The sequence below is a fragment of the Lissotriton vulgaris genome, chromosome 9, assembly GCF_964263255.1.
Source record: "Lissotriton vulgaris chromosome 9, aLisVul1.2, whole genome shotgun sequence".
Lineage (NCBI taxonomy): Eukaryota > Metazoa > Chordata > Amphibia > Caudata > Salamandridae > Lissotriton > Lissotriton vulgaris.
Window position 1 is genome coordinate 1,190,233,899 of NC_141697.1, and position 18,490 is coordinate 1,190,252,388.

The window sequence follows — 18,490 nt, forward strand, 5'->3', positions numbered from 1 at the left end:
ATTACAATTACAAATGATGTCGGCGATCTGTAGACACGTTCTATCCCAGCGTCCCCACTGGCCTAAATTGTGCGATCTTCGCCAAGTCACTTTATCGTCTTCTTTCATTATTTGCCAAAGTTAAGAGCGCTTAGAAAAAGGTTAAGTATTGAGCGCTACATGAAAACACGTACAAGAACATGTCTTTGTCTATCCATTGTAGGTCTGTTTAGAGCTATTGTCGAGCTACTTAGAAGGAAGAGGGGAGAACAGCCAGGCTCCAACACAACAGAATGTCATAAAATGCCTTACGAACATCTACTAGGTGGGAACCTAGTCATGTTTATGTAACAGCGCCATCTACAGACCAGTAGCAGTAGTACAACAGACAACGCAGTTGTTATCTGGGAACTCCTAACCCTGTTCATCAAGTGCTCATACAATTCTCTGGATGCAGGGTCAGACTGGCTTGTAGGGCAACCAGGCAGTGCCCAGTGGGCTGGTCTAACAGATTATTGTGTCAATGACAATATGAGAATATTTTTAGGTGAGAGGAGGGGAAGGGTGTGCTCTTGGAGGTGGTGAGGCTTTGTGCCAACACAACATACCACAATACCATACACAAAGCAACATAAGAAGACATTTAATAGATAACATTGCACATCACAACAAAATAGCAAAACCGAGAGGTAAAAATGGTTTGTGATTCGGCTCTGGGTCACTTCTGCTTTACCATTTCCAGACCTTTCCTACTCCCAATGACATCACATAGGGGACCGCATTAACTGGTGAAGTATATCTTGTGCAGAACCACTTTGTTAGCATTAAATAAGGGTATGTGCAACATAGATTAGGCAAAGGTCATGAATTTCACTCGGAAGTGAAACAGTCTACAAACTTTGCAAAGATGTCTAGATTTCCACGGACCTTGGTGAAGGTTGCATTTGCGATGGTTGTTTCCTGGTGTACGCCTATTTCAATTACTCTACAATTGCAGATTCGCTGCATTGTGAATTTCCATTGGTACGCTCCCATCTCCTCTTGTACGTGTCACAGTTTTTAGAAATTCCACACTCCTGGCATTTCAGCAAAGTTAAGAAAAGTGTGCCATTTCTGGCTTGGTGACACTATTTTGACTTTATGCAAAAAGTATAAAAATATGTAAACTTATTGTGGGTGAAAAATCAGAAAATCTTGACAACATTTTCAATAAATTACTTATTGTTTTACAAATTAAGCAATGCTGAACACTCCAAGGCTTTGGACAAAAACAAGGGTGGGCACCAGACGAGAACATAACTGTTGGACAGACAAGGAAACGCAGCTGACACAGGGGCCACGGATTGTGCGTCTTAATCGTCCTATTTTTATCAGCATGTTTTGGAAAGTGTTCTAATAGCCCTGGCTGATCTTGTGTTTTTAACCTAATCTGATGTCATGACATCATCTCCCCCCGCCCCCGCCCCACCGCTGCCTTATCACAGGCCCCATTCTCCTCATCACAAACATGCCTCGGCGGCGCGTCTCAGCACTTCCTGTTTTACCTAAATTTGAAGTTGTCGGGCAGGAAGTAGGCCATCTTGTAATCGGCGTCGGCGCGGGCGATCTGCTTCAGAAGGTCCTTCTTGGTGCAGCCATATCCGTTGAAAGTGGAGCCTCCGAACAGCAGCTTCCCGCCTCTGTACATCTGTTTACAGAGAGACAACGGGGCATACCAAGTCAGTGGAGGGGAGGGCGGGCTGGGAGCTTGGACAGGGGAGGGAGGACTGCCTTTCCTGTTTTGTAAGGATGTGCTTACAATGGAGCTTATTTACAAGCCACTGGCGCAGCTGGTGCATCACTGTTTTTGATGCACGGGCGGCACAAAGGGCTTGCCCATATTTACAAGGCCATGTGAAGTCATCCTGCGTGACTTTTCATGCCCTTATAAATGTGGGTCGCTTTCACGCATTACTCTGCGTGAAAGGGGTGTTCCATGGGTGTTGCTGTGAGTGTTCCAGTGAGGCTCACTGATTAGAGCGGCAGACTCTGAAGCAGAGATCAGGCCCAGGACCAGGGTTCAAGTCCCGACGCGGCAGGGTCTTGGGCTCAATGTCCGCGGACTCAATAATTCTCACCTCAGCGCCTATTCTAATCATGGGTCCCACGCTGCAAATCTGGGCAATAGCTTGCTTAATCTCCACAACGGCCCCTACAACACTGGGATGCCTGGCTTCACCTTGGGGGTGCCCAGGAGGGGCATCTCACAGGGAGAGCCAGGAAGGGTTCCACAGCGTTATACAGCGCTGGGACGCCCTGTTGGGACAGCTGTGCGCTACAAAATACACTACAACATCCATGGAACTTGATGCATTGTCGGATTTACACCATTTTGTAAAACTAGGAATGCATCTAAATCCTACGCCTCCCGGAGAGAAAGGCCTTTATTTTCCTCGCGTTTTGCTCTTTCTATGTGTGCTGCATTCTGCGGCACACATAGAGGAGGAAAACGCCATCAATAATTATTTATGAGCAGGCAGGTGTCCCTTATTGCACAAAAACAATCATCCCTGAAGCACAGACACCCTTGCAAAATTTTGCAAGGGTGTCTGCACTGGTGCATGGCAGCCAAGTGAGCGCCAGCGCAGGGGAAAGCACAGGGATGTGTCATATTGTTGTTAATACAAAGCATCGCTGCGCTTTTAAAATGATGCAGCACGGCGCATCTAAATGGCTTGCAGCGCAGCGCTGCGTCATTTTCTTGTAGATGAGGCCCAATGTATTTATTTATTTATTTAGCAATTTGTATAGCGCCTGGTGACCCGAGGGCATCCCCGCGCTGTTAACATTGAGTCCTACTGAGGGGAAGAGAGGTGAAGGGTTTATTTAGGGAACAAAAGGGTTTTAAGTTTTTTCCTGAATGTCAGGTGGTTGGGCTCCAGTCTAAGGGAGCGTGGGAGCGAGTTCCAACCAGCGGACGCTTTGACAGAGAAACGTCGGCCTCCAGTACGTATGTATGGAAAAATAAGTGATTTCCTGCCGGTTCTCCTTTTACCATGTGTTAATAAATAATGTTCATTAAGTGGTTGCACCATACCATGTACATTGTAATATGTAACCAACAACCGTTATCTTGAGTCAAAAAGCATATATTTTTTATGGAGTATGGACCACCCACATTGCACCCTGGAAATAACGTCAAGAACTTTTTAGGAGTGAAAAGAAAACACGCATTTGCAAAGTCAATATGTCCTAAAATATTAACCTAAGCGGATTTTACATTTTTAGCCGATGCTGCTTGTTGCTGCTGGAGCATTGGCAAAAGAAAATGAAAAAAAGTCCTGCTGGTGCAGCTGTGTAATTCTCTAGGTGCACATGGCTCACCTCTCATGACAAAGTGGCCATTTTAGAGATCTGTTGGTGAGTTGACGCTATAAAAGACTAAGTTAACAATAACAATAACAATTTTATTTATTTACCAATCCAAGATGCGGGAAGCCACTTGTATCAGTAAAACAAGAACACATATTTTCATCAGTTTTAATACAGAAGAGGCTGACAGACAATGAGAGCTAACTGTTTGTTGTGGGTCCCACACTCCTGGTGGTTATTTTAAACTTTGTTGATTTGTAAATGTGAAACTGTCGTTGGTGCAATGAATGCTAATCTTGCTGGGCTTCCAAGATTGAGGTATTTCAAAGTAGAAGTATGTATCCTGTTACACAAGATGCATTCCATTCATGCACTCCTTTCCAAACTTTCATAAATTTGCATACAGATTTTTCTCGTCTATTCAATAATTCATTTATTCGTAGTAGAGTTTTGTTAGAAACATATCATTGTTTTCATGACTGTTCAACATATTCCATGTCTCAAATTTTTTTTTTATGATGCTAGTATTGCCCAATGCATTTCAAGCGTATCGCCCTTCCTCAGGGGACTTCCATTACATCTAGAAACATTAATCATAGGTCTTAGTTAGTACCCAAATGAAACATAACAATCTCTGTGGAAAAAGGTTTTGAATTGAAAACATAATACATAGGTGCTGCCCCACATGCTAGCATCATAAAAAAATTTTTTTGAGACATGGAATATGTTGAACAGTCATGAAAACAATGATATGTTTCTAACAAAACTCTACTACGAATAAATGAATTATTGAATAGACGAGAAAAATCTGTATGCAAATTTATGAAAGTTTGGAAAGGAGTGCATGAATGGAATGCATCTTGTGTAACAAGACAATGAGAGCTGTCAGGCACTCCAAAAATGTTTAAAAGAAATAATAAAATAATTTGTAGGACTGTGATGGGTGGAAGAGCAGCAAATCAGTGGGTGAGGAGAAGCAACGAGGAGTGAGCTGGGAGATGAGGATAAAACCAGCTTATGAGAGAAAGAGCAACACAGAGAGGCACACAAGGGCGAGAGCAACCCGGAGTGTGAGGCCTGGGGGAGAGAAGCACAAGAGAAAAAAGAGCAACCCATGGTCGAGAGAGCATAGTGAGCTGGGGGGCTGTTTAGCAGTGGGGAGAAGCACACAAGGGATAGAGCTGCATAATCGAGGAACCCTTTAAGGAGTATTTAACTAAACAGAAAAAAGTAGTTCCCTAAAAATAAGCAGTTAAAGTATTAAAGTCAGTCAATCAAGGGGGCCTGTATTGGCGCATGGTAGCCATTTGTGTGCCAGCACAGGGGGGTAGTGGCGGCTCGCTGAGGGAGTGCTGCAGGGCGGTAGGGAGGGGCAGGGTGGGGGGGTAGGGGAGTCTGACATACGTCGGAACGGAGTAAGGTAAGCAAATCAATAAATAAAACAATTTACCTTGGGCGCGCTGCATTGCCAACTCGGCGATGGATTTGTGCCCAGATCTTTGGACTGGGGTGAATGTGTGACATTGATCCACATTCGGTCCATCACCTGTTTTGTTTGCAATACCGCCATAAGTGCGCTGGGGATGCTCAGACGTGGGTCCCAGGCACTCCACACCACTGGAGTCAAGCTAGCCGGGCTGATGAGAGGTGTTACCTCGAAACCGGTCCGGTCCTCGGATGCTTTATTCCGTTCTGGGAAGGACATGGCTTTTGTAGTTCGGACTGGACTGTTCCCATGGGGCACAGGGTCAGAGCTGATTTGCATATCGCCATTGTCTAACCCAGGGTGGTGTGGAGTGCAAAAAAACGATGGATTTGTGCCCAGATCTTTGGACTGGGGTGAATGTGTGACATTGATCCACATTCTGTCCATCACCTGTTTTGTTTGCAATACCGCCATAAGTGCGCTGGGGATGCCCAGACGTGGGTCCCAGGCACTCCACACCACTGGAGTCAAGCTAGCCGGGCTGATGAGAGGTGTTACCTCGAAACCGGTCCGGTCCTCGGATGCTTGATTCCGTTCTGGGAAGGACATGGCTTTTGTAGTTCGGACTGGACTGTTCCCATGGGGCACAGGGTCAGAGCTGATTTGCATATCGCCATTGTCTGACCCAGGGTGGTGTGGAGTGCAAAAAAACGATGGATTTGTGCCCAGATCTTTGGACTGGGGTGAATGTGTGACATTGATCCACATTCTGTCCATCACCTGTTTTGTTTGCAATACCGCCATAAGTGCGCTGGGGATGCTCAGACGAGGGTCCCAGGCACTCCATACCACTGGAGTCAAGCTAGCCGGGCTGATGAGAGGTGTTACCTCGAAACCGGTCCGGTCCTCGGATGCTTGATTCCGTTCTGGGAAGGACATGGCTTTTGTAGTTCGGACTGGACTGTTCCCATGGGGCACAGGGTCAGAGCTGATTTGCATATCGCCATTGTCTAACCCAGGGTGGTGTGGAGTGCAAAAAAACGATGGATTTGTGCCCAGATCTTTGGACTGGGGTGAATGTGTGACATTGATCCACATTCTGTCCATCACCTGTTTTGTTTGACTTTGTTTCATGGCACCTGGAAGGGGATTGCACCCCGACTTAGAAGGCCACTGCCTTATATAAAGGTGAGCGAACTTGGTTTTTGTACAGTATGTGTCTGAAATCTAATCACCTCAACAAGAAAGTGAGAATCTCAGCAGAAAAGTGAAGTGGGGTCCAGGGAAATAATGAGAGTTGCTCAAGATCACATGATGTAGTCAAGTTTATACGACAACATTAGAACTGAAGCACACTAAGGGCCTCATTCATGAGAAGTGACACATCGCTGCATGAAAGCAGCGATGCGTGACTTCTCAGTGCGCCCTCCTTGCGACATGATGGATGTGTCATATTTACTGGATGACGCATCATGTCGCAAGGAGTTACAGATACATCAGTATGTCTAATGTATCTGTAGGCGCAAAAGTGACGCATTGCAGGAGAGTGTCACAAAAGTGACGCAACTCCAGTAATGTGTTCTCCATGTGAAAGGGCCTGCATCAGTCTTACGCCTGCTGTGAGGCAGGCGTAAGATATTGACGCATTTGCGTCCTAGAAGTGGCGCAGTGAAATCGCATAGATTTCACTGCATCACTTCCACAAGGCTTACTTGCTTGGGAACGCCCTTCCTGCATACATTATACCTGATATCACAAAAAGTGACGCAACAGCAGCACAAAACTGCTGCAAGGCCTCATAAATAAGGCCCTAAATATTCTGTAGACTGGAAATGAACCGAGGCCATGAGATGAGGTAGGAGCCATGCTGCTCTCTAGAGTAGAGAAAGACCCCGCAGACCTCCCTCCGCAACAGGGTCAATCAAACAATTGGCCACACCAGGTCTGAACAAACATATGAAAATTCAGGACAAAGGTTCAAGGTTTGGTTCGCCCATGAAGATGCGATTAATGTGGACATAGACAACTGCTAATTTATAATAGGCCTGGGCGGTAAATTCTGTTCTGCTCACGGAATTTGCGGAACTTGGGTAATTTCGCGTTCCGCGGAAAACGTGCAATTGTCCAAAATTCCGCGATCCGCGGCTTCGAGGCATTTTTTGCTTGTACGCGCTTTCAAAATGCGTGTTCGCAAGATATTTCCCCCGAGCACGCAAACAGCGTTCGCGAACAGGAAAAAAAGCATTGCGAACAGGCGGAACAAACAATTCCACATGTTCGCGGAACTCTGCGTGCTCGCAAGAGCTTTACGTAGCGCGAGCACTCGAATTATGCCCACCCCTAATTTATAAGTGTATTTTAGTTAGGAGTTTTGTATTCCAAAGCATTCGTCCTCTTTGCTTGCACCGCTATCCCTAGAGCAGAGGTTGGCAGAACCAGCTGTCATTGGTACCATGGATAGTGCAGATCATCATTGGCACTGGTCTTATTCATTTAAGAAAACAAACCTTTGCTTGCGGTGCCCTGGTATTGAGCAAGTGGGCTTTGTCCGGCTGTGTTGATATAGCTCCCCCAAGTGGTAACAGAGGAGTCTACAAGTCATGGATGCGAATTACATCGAATGGAAGAAACAAGAGTCCTTGTGGTTATAAGAGGAACATTATAAACCTGTCATTACACCTGCAGTTAGATGCAGCTGTTCTTAAGGCATTTATTTTCTGAGTCAGGCCTGTGTTATGACAATGATGGACATGTTGCATCTATTTAGATGAACAAAGACCACGAATTGCAGAAGAATGCATTATTTTCCTCCCCCCAACAATGCATAAAAAAGGCCCTTAGTGATTACTTTCACAACTCAGTATAAATCTGCTAGGCAGTCAGACTTTTATCAAATAGCTCCCTTGTAGGCAATGCACCTTGTCTGGACCTGGATTCTAATAGATGGCTCTCCAGCCAAAATAACATTTTGCTGCTTGGGAACTCCCCAACAACTATGAACCAATAATATTTTTGGGCCGTTGCTTGTTTAATGGCGCCACCTGGTGTTGACAGCCTAGGACTACCGCTAGGCTGTGAGCATGAGTCGGTGAGGATCTATGAAAGGTGGGCTGGTATGGCCAGTTTTGATTGAAAAAAGCAGTGCCCCGCTACTTATCAGACTCATGTACTGTACGTACCAAGAATTATTCCAGGAGCAGCAGCAGCTGCTCCACAATGGCGGAGGAGCGCCGCCCCACTACCTGGCTCAGAGCCTGCCAATGAAAAATAAAACAATGTTCTAGCATTATTTTCATTTTTATTTGCCAGCTCTGAGTCAGTGCTTCAGGGAGGGTGAGGCCGAAGCATGGGAGGGGGGAGGAGGAGTTCTTTGTGCGTTCCCTAAGTGCGCATATGTGTATTTTGCCAGCGTCTCAGGCCGGCCAAACACACATGCAGGCTTAGGTTTCTCCAGTCCGGCTATATTGAATAGATGGGCTGGAGAAACCCCACAGACTCCCTGGTCTGAGTGAAGCATTTTTCCAGCCTGCTCAGGCCAATCCCCGCCCTGCTCACATAGCATGAGAGCAGCACTGTGATTGGATGGGAGTCTGTCCCAGGGGCTGCTGGGACCAGGAAGAGGCATGGGAGGCAGCCGTCGGCTTTCGGTAAGTTATTATTTTTTTATATATATCATTACTATTCCCCTGCGTAACCCCGTGACCCCGCACTCTCCTTCCCACGTTCCCTCCACCCACACCACCACCCTTTGCTTGTGGCAGCCGCCACTGTCCAGGAAGCTGCTAAATGTTCTGAGCAAACCTGGGTTTTATTTTTGTAGGTGCATGACTGCATTGTAAATGGTTTTAATCAACCAAGATATTTAATTAGAAATAAAAGGTGAGCAACCAACACAATTGTTTTAGTGTGCACTTTTAACCTGTTGATAGAATAATTCATATGTTTACCAAAAAGTGATGAAGTTGCAACACTATTTTCATATTCACAGTGGGTGTGTAGGAAGGAAGGTCATTTATTATAAATTAATTTCCACTGGAAAAAACGAATGAAAATGTACTTTAATCTGCACTGCAGTGAGCTCCTTCAGGAGTCTCTGAGCAGCTAAGGGTTCCAGGTTCCAGATTTTAATAATCACAGACTTTTACCACTGATGTCCTGGGCCTTTATTCTACCTTTGGGCCCAAAAACTGAACACGTAGTACATCCCTTTAGCACTTGACCCTCAGGGTAGTGAAGTCGACCAGACCAAGGGGTCCATTAGGATGGCGGGCGGACTTAGAGTGAAGACCGCATGCCTTTCCGTGGCGGCATTCCGCCACGGAAAGGCATCTCCCTAAGCCCATTGTAATATGGCTGGCGGGGTCTAATAGACACAGCCACCATATTAATCCTTTTCCGCTCCGGCCGCCGAGGTCCCCCCGCCATACTAATATGGCGGGGGGAATTCGAATGCGGATGTCGGGCGGATTGCCCCCGCCAGGCTGGCGGTAGCCACCGCCAGCCTGGCAGGGGCAATCCGCCCGATATCCTAATGGGCCCCCAAGACTTACTTAGGGAGGTGATGTGAGGTTAAAAACTCAGAACTCAATGAATCATCCAAAAACGAGTGTACTATATCTAGACCCAACCAACACTTTTTCGTAGAAAACTAAATGTTCTTTACTCCAGTACACAACACAATAAGTACTGCACATAATCATCAGAGGACACTTCCCTTAGTACACAGCTATCAGATGACAATGCCGGTGATATGCAAGCAGCATCGGCTGCTTCACCATGACCAGTATTGAATGGTTGCAGATTGCAAATTAGGCGTTTGCCCTCCTGTGGAAATGAGTGGACAATGATGCACTTCTGTCCCGGGTTGATATTTCCTCATCCTCCCTCCAGGTGCCTCACCCTTGCAAACTTCCTTTCTGTTCTTGGTTTTCATCTCCAATAATATTTCTGTCGTAGTGCTTAATTTGTAAAATAATAAGTGCCAGGGCCCTCACCAGGAGGCGACTGCAGCTTGCACCACCCTTTGCCCCTGACACCACTGTCAGTGGCATCAACACAGCTACTAACTATCACACTCCTATGAGTGTGACAATTCAGACTATTCTGGACACCCAAGCTATAAGGATGGTTAAAGTGGCAGGAATTAGGAATTTTTTTACGTGTATTGAAATAATAAACAACTGTTGCTGTTGTTATCTAGACTAGACAAATAGTGCCACCAAGTGGCACACTGCCATAAGTGCCGGTGTTGACCAGTGCCTGGCATCGGAAACCACAGGCTCAAATGAATTTCTGCCGCAAGCGGAACCTCTTGATAGCTGCCTTTGCCCCGGTCACATTGCTAACGTGAGGCATATCTGAACTGTCGAAGAGTGCAATATCAGGATTGTAACTTATGAACTGCATGTAACAAAAGGATCTCTGTGACAAAAGCAGTAACCCACTGGGCTATCCCACAAAATACAGTTCTGTGATTTGCATGTTAGGCAGTGGCGGCTCCTCGAGGGAGTGCTACAGGGCGGTGAGGCAGGGCGGATAAGGCTCAGGGTGGAGGGGTAGTAAACTCCGTCATACGGCCGTACGGAGTTACATAAATAAATAAATACAACGAAATACATTGCACGCGCTGCATTGCATCTCTTCATTGTAGCGCGCGCAATGGGATTCGTTTTTTTTTTTTTTTTTACTTAACTCCGTATGGCCGTATGCCGGAGTTTACTACCCCCCATCCTGCCCCTCCCCACCCCGCAGCACTCCCTCGAGGAGCCACCACTGATGGTAGACGCTCTTTGTAACAGGCATATGAACCCTCTGTCCCACTTTATGATGAGTCAGAACTGCCGTCAAGACTGATGTCTGTCCAGCAGGAACATTAATCTGCAGCGGGGGCTTTTGCATCTGTAAGTTATTTCTAAAAACATCACTCCCCTCCCCCAAACCCCTCCCTCCCCGGTGCTGCTGAGAGTGACCTGACGGTGCTAAGGTTCTCTAAGGCGCTACATGCTAACTGGTTTTTAACTCCTTACGTGCTCATGACGAGCTGAGCTCATCATGAGGCACGGTGCTCGGGTCCTCATGACGAGCTGAGCTCATCATGAGCCGTGGAACGCTCACACGCGGGGCTAATTCCCCTGCTGTGCTGAGCGTTCCATTAAACGGGCACGGTCATGACGAGCTCAGCTCGTCATGAGCACAGCGCCACCGTGCTGCGTGACGAGCTCAGCTCGTCACGAGCACCGTGGCGCTGTGCGCTCCCCCCAGCACAGGGGGGAATTACCCCTGCTGCGAAGGGGTTAAAAGTAGACAATCAGTGAAACCATGGCTCAATGTTGACTCTTGCTGGCTGCATCACTTTCTTACATATACCAAAGTCCATTTAAGCTGTCAGTGGCTCATATGTCGTGCAGTTACATTCTTCCTCATTCGCTGAACTGCTGCTGCTTGTGGCTGTCCGCGTGATCCGCCAATCATCTGCAAGGAGCTCTTGGGAAGAGTCTATCCTCACTCCCAGCAGTCTTAAACTTCTTCTTGAATAATCTTCTGTCCATTGTCAGCCTTCTTGCAGTGGTCACTAAGTGTCTCTGCACATTGACCTTTGTCTAATATATTCAAGGTCAAAGAATACAAAAAATCCTTCCTCATTGTCAAGGGGGAATAAAAGGCAATCTAATCCTACCCCCCTTTAGAAAAAACCCACAAGGGCCTGGATGTACCAAGGCTTTGCACCGCCTAAAAAAAACGCAAAATATTAAATTGGTATTTATTTTCCAGTGCAAAATATATTTTGATCTGGAAAGGTGACTTTTGTCAGCTCAAAAAATTATTTGGGCTGTTCTACCTCACTATGCGTCAAAGAGGAGTTACTGGGGGATAAAATCAATGTAAACCCCCATAGGTTCTGACGCAGAGCCCAATCGACTGAGGTTGCTAAACCAGGCTTTCTGTTAAACACTTATTTGAAACAGGAGTTAAAAAGGGGAATTGTTTTCATTTCTAAAGGAAAAAAAAAACATTTGCGCTGAATTGCACAGCACACATCCAGTGTGGGGGATTCTTCAGAAATGTGTCTAAGCATAGGAGTTTGTAGCGGAAGTGTATGCTTCCAGAATAAAACCTATGCTAAACAACGCACACTCACTTCTACAACATGGTGTGAGGCTTTGCATTGCACAAGGATGCTTGAAAAAGCACCCGCTTAGAGGAGAACAGGAGCCAATCTTAGTAAATGTGACTGCATTGTGGATGTTCTTCCTTGACCAACCACAGTGGAGCTAGTTTAGTTGCAGTGCTGTGTTGCGTGGACAAATAGTAAATCTGCCCCAAGAAGTTGGAATTCGTGACTAGAGAGCAGAGGGGTTGGTGGAGGGGCAATCATACAAAGGAGAAGAGCAAAGCTGGAGAAGGTCCTGCAAAGCAGGAGGCAGATGCCGCGGACTTTGGCGTCGCTGTCAAGGGTAGATCCATTTCTTCCACCCTCGGCCACTTTACAGTGACCTCCGCGCCGACCTCCATGTTTGTTTTTATCCATGTGTCGAAGCTGCATGTTAACGATATGATTGACGATTGAAGGTGGGCTAGTCGATGGATCCCTCACTACCGCAGTGAGCTACAAAATAGACTAATACCGTGTAATCCATCCACTCGACAGCTCAACGCGGCAAAGCATGATCTACGGCCACCTCTGTGATTAACAATAGTGCAAAGGAGCCATGAAGGGTCACTCAGTCAACAGCGGCCGGTGAATGGCGCCGGCTGCTATTCACGCGCCTGCAAATGCCCGCTTGCACTGTCCCGGCCCTTGTTCCATTGAACCCTATTGAAATGAATCAAAAAGGAAGCGCGCGATTGGAGGTCCAATCTTGAGGGACCTTCAAGAAAGACTAATTGTCCTGTCGGATCCTTGGGGATGGTGTCAGCGGCCAACAAGGAGACGGGTTTGGAGTAATGTCTGGGATTGGGCTGGGCTTCTTGAAGATCAATCAAAGATGTAGCTGGTGGCTTTATCCAGGAGGGATCTCAGGGGGCTTCATTCATACAGGAAAATTTGCATGTTGGAACCATATGTGGGAGGAAAGCCAGGCATTAACCGCACAGGATGGCTCAGAACTTCAGTGGTGAGCAAGCCTGATGTACATTATTCACCTATAACGATACATGGGGGGTGAAAAGAAGCCCCCACCTCCAAGATCGAGGGATTCCTGGGAAGTAAACAACTGTGTTGTGTAAATGACTGTCAGGCAGCTCTAGCTAGCACGCGATCACAAGTAATCAGTGATCTATGCAAAGCGCTCCACTTCCCTCCAGTGCTAGGTCTGTGCTATATGAATATCACAAATAAATTCAAAATAAGCAATTTGATTAATTAATAGCAACAATAATCAATGGAATATCCTCCTGGCACTGTAAATTAGTAAAACTAAGTTGTACAAGCTAGGGCTTTCAACAGCGCCTAGAATCCAGGCTGGTGAGCAAGTGCTTTAGAAGAACTATGTGAAACATAACGTATAAAATAACTAAGCTATATTCGAAAAGGTAAGTTTTTTTGCAACCTTTTTGCACACCATAATTGATGATCATAGTCTGTAGCATTGTAGCAGTAATATCGAGTGGTCACAATATCGTGACCAAAATATCAAACCCGACAATATTGAAGGTGCAGGTGCAAAGAGGGAGAGAGAGAGAGAGAAAGAGAGAGAGAGAGAGAGAGAGAGGTACAGAAAATCTATACATACTTGTCAATATTTTGGGTTTCGATGCTCTTATCACAATATTGTGACCACTCGATATTTCCGTTTCGATATTAAGAAACCAAACCCTAATGGACAGATGACCTTGAGTTATTTTTCTACATCAGCATCTCACAAAACCGAGGTGTGGATGGAAAAGCAAAATCCTCCCGAAGGTGCAATGGTTTTTTTTTCTTTTGCCACCTGTGCGGTGTTCTATGTAAAACATTTCAACTTCCTGAAGCCAGTAAAGCTTCACACTATGCCACTTGTGCACAGAAAAAGTCTGGAAAATGAGAAAATGCAGAAAACAATTCTACATGTATGTGCCTCTGTACAGAAAAGGTTCAAACAAGGTAAACTTTCAGACAAATATGTTGCACAAGTTCTGCAGCTTCGCTGAGTTTGATTAGGGTGAAGAGTATCTCACTATGCAGTGAAAATAATCGTGCAATGTGGAAGAAATGGTGCTCAGGCGAAAGAGAAGGTAAGCCTGGACACCTTTGTGTAGGGCGGAAATTGGGAGTTTTTGAAAACATTTCTAGGAATAAAAAATCTAGAGACACACCTTCTAATAAAGGTGTGGTTTTTGCAGATAGTTGTCAAACAGCAGCAGTCTACGTACCTGAATTATGCATCACTAACATTGCTTTAAGGCGCTATTCATTCTGTCTATGCAGAACATGCTGGTCGATTGGTGCCAAAGAAAGGCATGCCAACATCTTTCTTTGCTCTACATAGTGATTTAAAATATATTTTTTTTACAAATTGTAAGCGTTGTAAGAAAGTAAGGGCCAGATGTATCAAAGGGTGTCACCCATTTTGTGTGGGAAAATGTGTTTGTACATATATATGGCTGTAAGTGTGTTACAGACCAGGGGAGAGCCTTCATCAGGCCTCAGAAGAAGCATTCTGCTTTTTTCCAGGCAGGCTCTTAGGGGCAGATGGACAAAGATGCCATGGTCCTCGTTAAAATTAGGATGTTGTAGTGTCATCAATGTGCAGACCCCATCTTGTGCGAAATTATACATAGACCCATGCAAAATTTATGTTCAGGGGCATAGATTGGTCGGTAAGATTGCGGCGGGTTGTGAGTTTCAGATTTTCCAACACTCACAAATACACAAAAAATTACTTTATACGAGGGCAGGGTGCATGAGAGGGGCTTAAGGGGCAGAGGAAGGGGAGAGAAATGCAGATTGGTAGGGGTACTAAGTGAGGGAAAACATGGCATTTTGTAAACTTATCACCGTTTTTGAAGACTTTCAAAACAGAAAGGGACAGTGCGTGTGTTTTTGTTTGTGTGTGGGTAAAAATGCCTGGTGAAAGCCAAAAGGTAGCTCACCATAACCGACTGTTTAGCAGAAATAAATTTATCAGCGGGGGTGTAACACGCAAAACACCTCCAACCTCCCCCCAAAGCTATGCCCCTGTTTCTGTTATGCATGCATGATTTGCCCTATTTTGCATTTCATGTATTGCAAGAACTTTTGTAAATTTTACAAGTGCGTCATTTCTCAAAGTTTGTTTTGCTCTGGGGACAGGCGTGACCAGAAAATATTTTCCGAACGACTGATTCGAGCAGACAATGTACTTTTGAAGAGGTTTTCAACCAGTCCCCTTGCTCGTACGTCTTCCAGATCAACACTCAGTCGATTTACCTCAAAGTCTATTTCCTGATATTTATGTGTTATTTCACATAACTTTGCAGAAATTTCATGCAATTAAAAAAAAAAGGAAATGTGATATTTCGTACACCTGTAGGCACTCTTGCAAATTTTTACAGGGGCATTTTGACAAGTTAAATCTGTAAATTATAATCACAGTAATTATTAAAATATGATGGAATGACCCTTGCCCCACCTCCAACGATAGCCAGTTTCAATGCCCCCATTGAAATCAATACTTTAACCCAAGTTGCACAACACCTTGGTACTATTATGCTGAGCAGGCTCCTTGCTATTAAGCATGGGCGAATTTTGCGAATTCGCGATCCGCGAATTTGCGGATTTGCGAATTCGCGATCCGCAAAATTCGCGAATTTGTGCGAATTTGCGGATTTTTGGTTTTTTGCGTGTTCGTGGGGTTTTTTGCGTGTTCGCGGGGTTTTTTGCGTGTTCGCGGGGATTTTTGCGTCTTCGCGAGCCGCTTGCATAGCGAAGTTACCCATGCAGTCGTTTATGGGAGAGGGAGAGAGAGATAGATAGAGAGAGAAAGAGAGAGGGAGAGAGAGAACGAGAGAAAGAAAGAGAGGCCGGATCTCTGAAGGGCCAGATTCCTGAGTTGCCCCTACAGAACATACAGCTTTTTATTTTTAGCAAAATGCATATGAAAATTGTGCTGTAAAGGTCTCTTTTAGTTTAACCCCTCCTGACAACTCAAAATGGGTGTATTTGCCATGCTCTCCCTTCTTCCTGTTTTTTATATCTGTAAGTGCTTCCTGATGAGGTTTAATTCCTTGGACAGGTGCCTCGTTGCCTACTTGTAACTATTCTCTGACCCTGCTTCAAGGGTCAGAGCAGGGTCAGAGAATAGTTGCAAGTAGGCAACGAGGCGCCAGAAAGCAATTAGCAGCAGGTGTCCAAGTTGAAGTTAATTTGTTTGTAACCCTTTTGTAAAAGGTTACAAAGAAATTAGGTTCAACTTTTGCAGCTGCTGCTGTAACCCTCGCTTGGCTGAAAATTCGTCCCCGCTGATTTGCGGATTTTACCGCGATTTCGCGAGATTCGCGGATCGCGAAATCGTGGAAAATCCGCAAATTCGCCCGCGAAACGGATTTTACGCCCACCCTTACTTGCTATCAGCCTCTGAAAACCCTCAGTAGTTTCACACCCACTGCCCTGTATAATGTTAACCTTCTCGGCTTATCCTTTTCAATTTCGCGGCCCTGGGTCACCTCTGACAACATTGTCCAAAACATGAATTATTAAATATGCATTGTCACTCGCCCAATGGAGATCAATAAATGCATGGGTGCTGTGTATCAAGAATAATACCCTTCCTCATTGATGTGGGTAGCATACACCTCTATCATAAGGACATGGAATAGGACACTGATCTCTAGCTGAGACAGGCTGTTTGCAATTGCCTAAGTGCACTGCGATTCATACCCCATTATTTTCTTTGTAAATACTGATCACCTGTCACCTTGCACAATCACTTTTTGTTGCACTTTTCCCATGATGGATCAACCATTAGTATGTTTTGAATTTTTTGTACATATTACAAGACTTTAACCCTTTCCGTGCTGCGAACGTCCAACGGTCGTCGCGTGCACTACCTCGCTGGTGCTGCGCACGACCGTTGGACGTCCGAATCCCGTTAGCGCGATCGAACGCCCGCACTGGGGCGGAATGTTTGACGCGCTAAACGGGTTAATATAAGTGACAATTTGCATATTTCTTTGATCTGGTGTTGTTTTTCTTTTGTGCTCTACTTTTTTGATTCCCCATAGGTTTCAGCAAACGATTAATAACACTGTGTTTCTTGTTAAAATTTGTTTCTCTTATTGAAATAATCTTTGCTGCTCCAGCATGGTCAGGTCATAAACCCTGCTTCTTGTGGCTGCCTCCCTGTGCCCCCCAGTACAACTCAACAGAGTAGAAATACCAGGACGGAGGAAGGAGAAAGGCACAAGTGAGTGAGAGGAGCACTTCCATCTGCAGTCGCGTCAGACTTCATGTTCCGACAGCCACAGTGGGATTAGGTTGTGGTAAAATATGTTTGATATGAATTCAGAGATAAATAAATAAACCAATAAACCAGCTGAAACTTGATCTGACTACCCTTTCCAATATACTGATATCCATGTGAATTTTACTAGGGGCGGGTGGAATATTCTGTTCCACCAGTAGAATTGGTGGAATTTTGGTGACTCCACATTACCCTTGTAACGCGGGGCTCTGGCAAAATTCCATCAATCGCGGCATGGTGCAAATATTTTCGCACACGTGGCTCTAGAACGGTAAGTTAGAGAGTGCAAGTGAGATTTGGCATCCCCAAATGGAATTTCCAGTCAATAGGAAGACTTCTGGCAAGATTGTTTTTAATGCAGGCGGCCACGGGCGGTCAGAAGTCTGATGCCTGATTGGAAAATCTACTCAAGTAGCAGCAAAATCAACTCGAGTAGCTGTGCCCTCTGGCCCAATGCATGATGCGTTTTGTGCTGATTTTGCAGCACAGAAGGTGCTACCGGTGCTAAATCACAGAGCAAGGAGCGTAACGTGCCTACTCCTTTGCTAAGCGCCAGGACGCCCCTTTGCTGGGGCAGCTGCGCGCTGCATAAATAATGTTAACATAACATAACATAACACGCATTGGCGGAACTCCACGAAATCTTGCAGAGATTTTATGTAATTCGGCAGAGCTTTGCGGTGTCAAATTCCACCCACCCCTAATTGTACGTCAAAAGGCATTCATTATGTTGATGAAACCAGTTTTCCCTAGGTGTGCATTTCCGGGTGTGCACTCTGAATATCGAGCCCACAATATCAGTAGGACAAAAGATTGAGGACAAAATATTGAAAAAAACATATCCACAGGTAAGTCTAGATTTTCTATACCTAACTTCCAATATATGCACAAATGCATTACTTATATCTTCAAGACACACAGATCTGGAGATGGGAATAGTAACTCTATACCTCCCTACATGCACTTGCTTTTCAACATTTTGTCCTTCCATGTTGTGTTCTCTATATTCTTGTACCACAATATTGTTGGTGTCGATGTTCAGTAGTACAATGATATTTCCCCTTTGCCATATTGGTTTTGGATGTAACTGCGTTCTTTTGCGGGGAAAACCATCCAAACCACCCCATCCTCCCTACTCGCATTCAAATTTTGAAAGTTGTCTAAAAAGGAGGGTTTTGCTTTCCTCCTATTTCCATCTTGTTTCATGCTATGGCTTTAGTTTCTTTCGATGGGGACAGGGGAGCTTTTTCCAAGATCTTTGCCTGCTTGTCAAGCATCACTTAGCATCCTCATGACAAACTCTTGCCCCATTTTT

General features: G+C 45.3%; 1 protein-coding gene across 1 annotated transcript in view; it reads right to left on the reverse strand.

The window, feature by feature from the left end:
- Positions 1-1,519: 1,519 nt before the first annotated feature.
- Positions 1,520-18,490, reverse strand: part of FAM194C (family with sequence similarity 149 member C) — a 127,955-nt gene continuing 110,984 nt past the window's right edge. The window contains exon 13 of the mRNA XM_086939571.1: positions 1,520-1,666. Coding sequence (XP_086795697.1) covers positions 1,520-1,666 — 147 coding nt within the window. The remainder of the gene's footprint in view (positions 1,667-18,490) is intronic.